This window comes from Amblyomma americanum, chromosome 2, assembly GCF_052857255.1.
Source record: "Amblyomma americanum isolate KBUSLIRL-KWMA chromosome 2, ASM5285725v1, whole genome shotgun sequence".
Lineage (NCBI taxonomy): Eukaryota > Metazoa > Arthropoda > Arachnida > Ixodida > Ixodidae > Amblyomma > Amblyomma americanum.
Window position 1 is genome coordinate 222172482 of NC_135498.1, and position 10300 is coordinate 222182781.

The window sequence follows — 10300 nt, forward strand, 5'->3', positions numbered from 1 at the left end:
GCGGCTGCGTTTTTATGGAGGAAAAACGCTAATGCGCCCGTGTGCTGTGCGATGTCAGTGCACGTTAAAGATCCCCAGGTGGTCGAAATTATTCCGGAGCCCTCCACTGCGGCACCTCTTCTTCCTTTCTTCTTTCACTCCCTCCTTAATCCCTTCCCTTACGGCGCGGTTCAGGTGTCCAACGATATATGAGACAGATACTGCGCCATTTCCTTTCCCCAAAAAACCAATTATTATTATTTTCTTTTGCGCGACACAGTTTTGGCGGGAAGCGTTTCTCGAGCTTTGACGGCGTCTACGCGCTGCGTCGACGCCGAGCTTCTGTTGCGCTTACGGGTGCAACAACCGAGGAGGCAGCGGGAAACGATTCTTCTTCATTCCGCCCGGAAAAAGCAACAAGCTTGTCGGAAGGTTTCGCTGCATAGGATCGGCCGGGCACACGTTGATAATAATGTGCGGTATCCGCGTCTTTGCCCAGGGTTCGACGAAAACTCGTCTGGCGAAGAAATGATATCATTGTGAAAAACCTAACACTCGCCAATAAAGGGAAGAACAATAGGGTAAAAAACAAATTACGTTTCGGGACCCCTACGGGTCCCTGTTCACACACGAAAACGAAAAACGGAACGGCCGTGTTTATACGAGTGAAGGTCGCAGTAATGAGCATGCGTATGCTGCAGGCATGGGCCCCCGTGTCCGATTAAGTGCGTGCGGAGTTGATTGTATATGGAATGACTCTAGGAGTAGGCGGGAAGATAATGATTTCTCGGTGGAAATGATACTGGCTGCGTCCCAGGCGATAATGTGACTGGTGCACTTCTGGTGACCTGCCAAGGCGTTTTCCTCGGTGCGCCCCTTGGCAACGTCATTTTTATGCTCCCTGAGCCGTCTCCTGTAGTCCAAATCAAATCAAATCAAAAGAAGCTTTATTTCATAATCCAAGGAAAATTTGTAGGCTGCGTCGCAATCCTGACAAGGAATCTTGTAAACAACTTCCGGGGTATCTAGCACATTCAAGCTTGTCTTTCACTCGCACAAGTTGCTGTCTGAGCTTGTTTGTAGGCACGTGGCAGATTTGAACATAGTAGCCACTGGAGATTTCTGCCAGTGTTTCGCTCACACCATCCGCTCTGTTTTCTTCGGTGCTCTGGATGGATTTGAAGGTCGGCGTTGCTGCGAGTTCAGAATTTGCCTTGGGCAGCCATTTCTATACTCCGTCTCACAAGATGTTTGCAGCACTACGAAAGGTACAGCTCTCTCGTCCAATCAGGATGGCGCGCACTACATTAGTGTGTTTCTACGCGCCTGTGGCTCGATCCACCTGATGTCCAGGTGGCTTCTTTCTACCTCTATTTATAGTAGCACCGAGCCACAGGTGTTCCACCGCGCAGCGCCGCTCCTTTCCTCAAAATCCAACTTTCAATTTTCAGTTTTCTCTCGCTTCTTTCCCTCCTTTATCTCTTCTTTTACGATGCGGTTCGGGTGTCCACCGAGATATTGTCTTTCTTCTTTCCCTCCCTCCTTTATCCCTTCCTTTACTGCGCGGTTCGGGTGTCCACCGATATATGTGAGACAACCAGGGTACTGTTCTCATCAGTTCCTCTGTTGTCGCGTCGCAGTAAATTTCAGTAATCGTGTCATAGAGAGCTCTTCTTTTATCCTTTTTTCTTCTGTCCTTCGCGCTTGTGGGGAAGAGCATAGGCGTTGCGCGCGTGTGAAGAGCGCTGATGCCGCGGAGCGCTTGTGCCCAACCGGATGCGCAGAGGCAAAGTTCAGGTATTGGCCTGTATGTGTGGCTTTCCGGTAGACCGACGTCACGAGGCTGTGCGCTGTACTAGAACATCGAGAAAGGCACTGCGGCCGGAACTCTGCTCTTCCATTGTGAACTGTATCGTTGGCTGGATGCAGTTCAGATGGTGTAGTGGGGCAGGCGCGTCTTCCCGGTTCAACACGCGAAAACAGTCGTCTACACAGCGCACATACACTGTTGGGCGACGGGGAAAAGAAGCAAGGGCGAGTGCCTCGATCGTTTCCAAGGCAAGGTTGGCGCAAGTGACCGAAATCCAAGCGCCCATGGCGGTTCCAAACACCTGCCTGTAGAACTCCTGGTTAAAAACGAAGTAAGTGCTCTGCAGGCGAAATTCCAAAAGGCGGCATAGGGCCACAGCTTCAGATGGAGTGCGGCTGGCGAGCGTCTCGTAGTTTTCAAGGACGTCTTTACAGCACTGGACAGCGACGTCCACTGGCACCCAGGTAAACATAGATTTTACGTCAGAAGACACTACGATGTCGTCTTCTTGGATGTCGACGTCCTGTAACATCCTGACGAAGTGACTACGAGTCCTTCACACAAGTCTTTGTTGTTCACACCAATGAGCGCAGGATGCTGTGCAGGTACCGAGACAGGCTATGCAGGGGGGACCGGGTAAAGTCTGCTATTGGCCGTAGAGGCACGTCGGGCTTGTGTGTCTTGGGAACGCCGTATATGGCTGGAGCTGTGTCATTATGACATAGGAGTCGGTAATACACATGCTTACTCTGCGGGGGAACAAATTTGAAGACGTCCATCAGCAGTTTTTGCAGTTCGCTCTCAATTTTCTTAGTTGGGTCTCGTTTGACTTTAGCATATGTGGTCTCGTCTTTCAGAAGTTCAGCCATTTTCGTGATGTAATCCTTGCGGTCCAGCACCACCGTTGCATTACCTTTATCAGCCGGCAAGATCATAATGTCCTCAGTCAATTTTTATGCTCCTGATGGCCTTTGTTTCTGCCGGTAATAAAACAGACTTGCTTGCTCTTGGGAGTTTGGAAAGAGCCCCAATGGCGCGCGTGCGAGCTTCACTTTGCCGCCAGTGTTCAACTTTGCGGACTGCTTGCTCGACGGCACATGCCATTGCGCCCACATCTGGTGCTCGTCCGGTGTTGAAGTTCAGTCCGCGGCTTAATTCAATCCGCGGTTCAATCTGTATCATCCCGCCTATTCCTAGAGTCATTCCATATCCAATCAAATCCGCACGCACGTGGGCCCATGCCTGCAGCATACGCATGCTCATTACTGCGACCTTCACTCATATAAACATGGCAGTTCCGTTTTTAGGTTTCATGTGTTAACAAGGGACCCGTAACAGTCCCGAAACGTCACTTGTTTTTTACCCTATTGTTCTTCCTTTTCTCGGCGAGTGTTAGGTTTTTCACAATGATACGCGTCTTTGCGATGTGAGTGGTCGCTCTTCAGTTGTCCGTTGCGTTTTTTTCGAAGTATTTCGTGTGAAGCGCGAGCGACTGCAGTCTTTTCTCGCAGTTAATGGCGTTTGGAATTCGGAATGGAATTCGTTCGCTCGCGGGCTACAAAAGCCGTGCTTCTCGTTGTCTTAGCCATTTACGACGCTGGCTCTGCTATAGGCACTGCAGGTGTAGCTTTGATGTCACGCGCATCGCTGGACGCATTTGTTTTTTTGCAGTTGGACTCCTTCGCTCAAGAACTCGATACTAAAGAGGCGGTTCTCGCTGTTCAAGCGCCGCTGTTCATGCAGCTCGCGGTGTAGGTCTAGCTTTTATATTGCGCGCACTGCTGGAAATATTTGATTTGCTGCAGTTGGACTCCGATACCAAAAGGGCGGTGCTCACTTGCAGGTATAGCATCCATGTTGCGCGCATTTATCACCGCATTTGTTCTGGCAGGGTTCATGCCGAAATCGGTCGTTAGTGTGCCTGGCCACAGTGACCGCAGCTCTCGCTCGAATGCTACATTTCTGCGTGTATAGCACTTGAGAATGCAAGCGAGGAGCCCCGTTAAACATAGTTGCAGGCATTTTCTGCTTGTGTTTGCAATTTCACGTCAAGCAACTTCCTAAACGAACATGTTTGCTTCAAACGGGATTGAGTAAATTCGAGTTCTGGTTTTTCAGCGCTTGATTTCTTTTTTAACGCTGCTTCCACCGAAAGCGATTAATCAGCTGCGGCAGTGCAGGCGGCTGCACGTTATGCATGTAAATTACACGAGGGAAGACAATGTTCTCTTATAAGCCATTATCGAGATGCTGACCCAAGATGTCATTCACTCAAAGAAACAACATTCTAGTGTGTCGTGCAGCGCTGTAGTTGCGCGCAGCAGCGTTTAAAAGCCTTTTTTGATTGCTGAATTAATTGACCCAAACAACCCTACACAAAAATTATTCTAGTCACAGCCGTGTTACAGTGCGCATCGTATTCACCTATTTACAAACAAAAGGGACTGTACCGTCAGTCGCATTTTTAACGCTAGCCTGCGAGGTGTCCGAGGTAGCATAACTCCGAAATAATCGGTAAGCTTTCCTGCACCAAAAAAAATGAAAATTGCAATGAGTAGGCGCCTACGCACAGCCGATTGCACGGGCAAACGCGCCTTTGAGAGAACATACTATGGCAGCATTACACCCCCATCCTTTCAATAAAGCCTAGGCCGCAGTCGTATGGCGTTCTACTTCCTCTTCGCGGTGTTAAATTTTGAATAAGATTGGGCAAAAGACGCCGGTCGAATAACAACACTCCGGGGATGTTCACTGGTGTTCCTCAAGCTGGCCTGCGCACGCCACCTCCACCGCAATCAAAGCGATCGCAGCACAAAAGGTTCCGATGAAGCAGTGCAACGTGGGTCGAGGCAGCTGTTTGGGCGAATATCATTTTGAGCCTGTCATGCCATGATCTCACTGCGGCCGAATCGAATGCAGAAAACGCAACAAACAATTGATTCGGGCGCGCGATCCACTGCGCGCCAAAGCGCGAGCGTTGGGAACGTCTGCTAGCATCCCCCGACCTACGTGCACCGTGGGCGCCCGGGAGGAGGAGCGCCGTCGTAGGAGGGAGGAGATGTTCACTGGGGGCTTAACGGCCATCACCGCTGCGTGACATCTGGTGGAGGTGCTGGGTGGCCGTCTATGTGCCGGACACCCCCTTCAAGACGGGACGCCAGCCCTCTGCGTCTCTCTCCGGAGGTCTCCAGTTCACCGCGCCCGCCGGTGTTAGTGCTCCTGTATATGCTCCCGGAGCATATACAGGGACACTAGCCGATGTCTGCACCCGACAAAAAGACTCTGCAACGCCCACCACCACAGGTTGGATCGCCCGTGTTGAGGTGCTGTCTGAACACGGGCGATCCAACGTGGACTGCTATTCCTACCCGGCCACAGGGGCGGTCTACTGGCAGCGCCACATCTGAAATGCAGTCCACTCGGGTTGGACTCACTTATTAGGCCAACGCTCGGTGAAAGCATAGCGGCACAGGCTTGTTCTCTGCCCACAGTTGTCTAATCAAGAGACCGGCTTATCCGATGGGGCGACAGTCTGGGCCTTCATATCAACTCAACAGAGTCGTAGCTGAAATTTGTCCGTCGGGCTCGTGTTAGTGGGTGGGGCTAAGCTAATGTCGGGTCGAACTGAGTCGTGGCGTCAGCAAGTTGACCCTCTTTCCTTTTCGTGGGTGGCAGCTAAAGCAGAACCCTATAGATGTCGCAGTCGTCGACTCGATTCGGTCCTGTCTGGCAAAGAACCATCAAAGTGCACAAGAAAATTTGAGCGCCACGCAACAAGTTTCGCAGAGGAAGAGCCGCACTCGTTAATCCGGTGCAGCGTGCATCGAAGCCACCCTAAGATTGCGCTTTTGCCGCATTCAAAAGCTCGTCGAATGATCACCGCTCATGCACCGCTTCCGCAGACATCTGATGACGCTGGCCTGAAATCGACAATCGTGCTGCTTTCCAAACCGGAAACTAGCTGGATATCCCCCTCCTCTGTTGCAGCTTTTTCGAAATCCCCCGGAAGTAAAACACAAATGGGACGACAGCAGTGCGCTGCAGTCCTTGCCATCGCACCTACATCTAGCAAATTTCATCCCCGTCGGGAAAATACCAGAAACATTTCAGCGACTCAAAATATTTTAGGCAAACTAAGGTGGTACAACTTGTGTGTGGGCCACGGGAAGCAAAGAGACGAGAGAGTGCACCTAATCATTTTTGTCCCTTCCTAAACTGCGTCCAGTCGTCACCCGCAAATGTTTGTGAGGATTGAGTGGCTGCGCCGTGCACAAGTCCAAGGGAGTGCTGCATGAGCAGTACTGAGCTACTCATAGAGATGGCGCCACATGCGGCAGCTATCGTCATCATCCGAGGGTGGCATGGAGAACGGCGCGGGACAGAGCGCGTCTGGTTTGCGGGACGTCGCAGTGTGTGTGTGTGTGCGACCGGCGCGAGAGTTGAGAATGACTTGTGTGTGTCCAACCTAAAGTGGACTGTACAACCGATAACGAACACTGCCTGCTGGCATGATCCGCGCGGCTTCGGTTGGCTCCAAAGTGGCTACGTACCTTAGCGGCGCTGCTCTCGGGCTTGCCGTCGGCGTAGTACTCGTACGAGGGGAAGGTGAACCCCGCCGGCTCGAGCTGCAAGAGAACAGACATGCCAGTCTCAGCACAGCGAAAATACACTCTCGGAGCGCTTGCCTCAGCCATGGAAAAACCTTATACGAGTTCATATGTGTCTCGAGTGAACGTGTCGCGAATGCGTCTCAACATATTGGTTGTATGCTGCCCATGCAACTATAAAGCGGGGAGGGCATTGCAACATTTCGTTGCGATGCAGACCGCACGTCCCTGCCCTTTGCAGCCTAGTTATGTGTCTTCTTGCCTAAGCGATCGAAGGATGTTTTATTTGTTGTGCTTCCATGGCAACAGCATTTCGATTATGCCCACGAGTGCTTTCTGTGTTCACATTATGGTTAGCGTGAGATGTGGAATTGAATCCTGGCCATTGGCAACAATGGCCAGGATGACAGGAAGAACAATTACAGACAGCGCTTAGTCTGTCTGTGTTCACGTGTTTTTGTACCACTTAGCGCGATTTCCTCCGTATGAACCCTGGCTCTAATCGTGGCAAAAATATCTGAGCGGCCACACAAAATGACGTACTGATGAGGTGTGACAGTAACCATGTTCTTTCATTGCTTCGTGACCTAAAACATCATCATCAGCGCTGTTCAGGTGTCCGCCGAGATGTGAGACAAACACTGCACGATGCCCTTTCCGCAAAAAACAATTTTCCATTTTTTCCCACTGAAATGCAAGCCTTACAAGCAGTAGTTAGGATCCTTGTGCTACGAGCACAAAATAGTTACTGCCTAACAGTTTTAAAACTCTGAACATGAAGCAACTTTGTTAGCAAACGAAAGATGCGGCATAAAATAAGACAGCAAGGGATGAAGTTATGGAGTGTTGCCATTACTAATCACTGTGACAAAATACGCTGAAATACGCTAGCCTTGCAGAACAATACATATAATTTATTTTCTGCCTTAAAATCGCTTACTGCATGCTGACACAACACAGCGTTATACTAGAACACGTTTTAAAGCTGATCCTCGAGAAAACCGCGTGTGGAGATTTGTATTGATCCCACAAGCTAGGCTCAGATGCGTATTATGCTGCAGATATTTGCAGATACGAGGGTGCAGTGGGCTGTGCTCATGTTTTTTGCAGTGCGTTTGACTTATTCTCATATGCTTCAGCCGAGAGGGGGACAGCCGCAGAAAAATGCTCACGGCGCATATGTAGTCCTATAACCTGCAAGCTTATTTACTGCCTGCAAGCTTAAAGTCTTACTCAACACTGCGCGTTTTTAGTGTGCTTCGGTAATGCGATCTGCCGAGAGTGGCGGGAGACGTGGAATACTTGCTCGCCGCCTGGGTCACCTTCATTCGTCCACCTATCATAAATGGACTGATGATAGGAGCGTCACCTTTGATATGGGGTGGTGGAAGTTGTCACCATGCTCGGATTTTCTCATTTGTTTTTAGTCAACTGTGTTATAAATTGGTCTTAAAATTCACCACTTTCTTAAAAAACCTTTTAAGTCCTACACTTCCAACCCTATGCCACCCCTCTGCTTTTGAGGCACCAATCTTCCAATCACTCTTTGCTAACTTCCACCGCGAATTTATTCACATGACCGTTGCTATCTTATATAACCCTAGGACCTCAGGCAGAGTGACTGCGCCTGCATCGACATCCGGATGGATAGCATCACATTCGCGTATGAGGTGTTCAGTTGTTGCTACACATTTACCACACACAGCACATGTCATCATCTTCGTTAAATTTATGTTTGTAGCTAGACATTCTAAGACATTTAACTTAGAAGGACTTGGTTGTAGGCCAGCTGGTAGGACATCGTGAGGAGCAAAACCGCAAAACAGGATGCGGGACTGAGGCAGGCCACTATACAACCGCCCTGTGTTGTCGCCTGCCTCAGTTCGGTCCTGTGTTGCGGTTTTGCTCCTCACGATATTCTAAGACGCCCTGATCTATAGCTTTAAAGAGTAGGGCACTGCCTCTTGAGTTACCATATTCTTATTGCCAGGCCCACCATGGTTACCATCCTTCTAGCAAGTACGCAGTCTGTAATGCTTTTACCTCCCGTTGTCGGCGCGCCGCGGCTGACCTTGGCACCAGGACGCACAACACGCGAGGCGAAACTAAACGAACTTAGGCGAAGCTTTCAGTCTGCCTGGTGCTGCGCATACGCGTCACCAACAGCGTCTTCGCGGTGGCCGAAGCTATCGCGCGGCGAGGAGTAAGTTTGACCTTGCAGACCTAGAAGGCAAGCGCATTACTGGTGGCACTTGATAATCATTAGGCAATGCACGCGAACCCAAAAACACAGGTCCCGTGGCGCCATCTGTAAGCACGGCCAGTGACCAGCTCTGATTTGCTCTTCGACGGGCTGGTCAGCGGAGGTGGTGACGGTGGCCTGTAGCTGGCATCATCCCCTTTTCGGCACATGGCAAGCGCGGGTCGTCATACATAAAACGTGGCAAAGGAAGTCGCTCGTGAAGAAAAGCTAAAGGAAAGAAAAGTGGCTCGAGTGCGGCTCTATGTAAGGCGTCCCAGATTTCGGTATGCCGTTCCTGCAGTGCATTTCATGCTTTGATCTACTAACGAGATAGCTGGAATTTTTTCACTGCCCGCAAACGTTGCGGCTCTCAACCAACCCTCCTAAACTCCGGGTTTTAGCCCTCAGTGGCTCAACACATGTGGTCAAGTCTCGCGTCTGGCACGTGCAGTGCTGCCTCCCAGCCAGCCAGGCCAACGTGGTGCAACCTGCCGCATTTCGTGGACCCAGCTAATTTTCCTCCTCCGAACGCAATCAACGGCAAGGCCGCGGAACTGCGCCACAGCGTTTCGGGTTGGGACTTGGCTACCATGACCGGACCGGCGTGGAGTCCGACGGTGGCCGCCGCGCATGTGAGCGCGCCCCTGCCAGCGGGGTGAGCGGCCGCCGGCGCCCCGCCTCCTCAAGGCCGAGAGACGGGCCCTCTCTGCGCCGAGTGGGGAGAAGAGCGCCGAACGCTTTTCCTGGTGCCAGTTTCTCCATTGTCCTCCGGTGCCGACTGCTGCCGTCGTCGACGAGTGGTGTCCGCGGAGACCGAAACGCGCAGCCAGCTCACGCGGGTGGGGGCGCATCCGTGGACCAAAAGGCGATACGCGCGCGAGAAACGTCTGTAGCCACCCCGCTGAAATAGAGCGCGTGCTATTGCGTCACTTTGAGCGAAGCCATTGCGGAGGGTACCCTACCCCAGCAACGCTCGCGGCCAGGGCGCCCTGCTGCACCGCGCGGCGGCACTGGAGCTCCCAGATCACAAAGAAGGAGCACGGCCGGTTTTCCAAGCACCACCCCAGTTGACGAACCACTGATAGAGCATATCACCGCCTGTCATCCGTGGTGCTTCAGCCATGAAGTGTGGCTAGCGCCATCTCGAAAAGCGATCGGCCGCGCCTCAAAGGGAACACTGGCACTGCAAACGCAGACTCACGAAAGCATGCATCTGAGCGCAGTGGCGAGCTGCGCTATACTGTCGGAATATTCGCTCTGATCTGGAGTCACTGCACAAGCTAGAGGACGCCGAATCAGACAACTAGAGTCCACTGATTACATGAACCCCGCCGTTATGAGATATTTATTACATGCAGCTCGTTCGGTCGAAAAGCCGTCGGCGTAGTCGGCACCGCGCGTCGGAAATAATCGGGGGCTGCGTAAAAAAAAAGTCGTACCACATAGTAATTTGTGGTTGTGATTGATAGTTGATTTGTGTGTGATAGGCGATGACGAGTTAATGTCATCACTGTATTACATTGATTAATTAAAGAAATGAAAAAAATTGGAAAAAGGGAGGTTCGAAGGTGTCAGAATGCTCAGAATTAAAAGCCAATGGTTGATAATGCCAATTAAGAAATGTTAGAGTGTGTAATCGATCAATTAATTAATTGAAACAAT

The 10300-nt window shown here is 51.1% G+C and overlaps 1 protein-coding gene across 1 annotated transcript in view; it reads right to left on the reverse strand.

The window, feature by feature from the left end:
* LOC144122187 (endothelin-converting enzyme 1-like) overlaps nt 1–10300 on the reverse strand; it is a 168247-nt gene that overhangs the window by 126026 nt on the left and 31921 nt on the right. The window contains exon 2 of the mRNA XM_077655762.1: nt 6340–6414. Within this exon, the coding sequence (XP_077511888.1) occupies nt 6340–6414 (75 nt within the window). The remainder of the gene's footprint in view (nt 1–6339; nt 6415–10300) is intronic.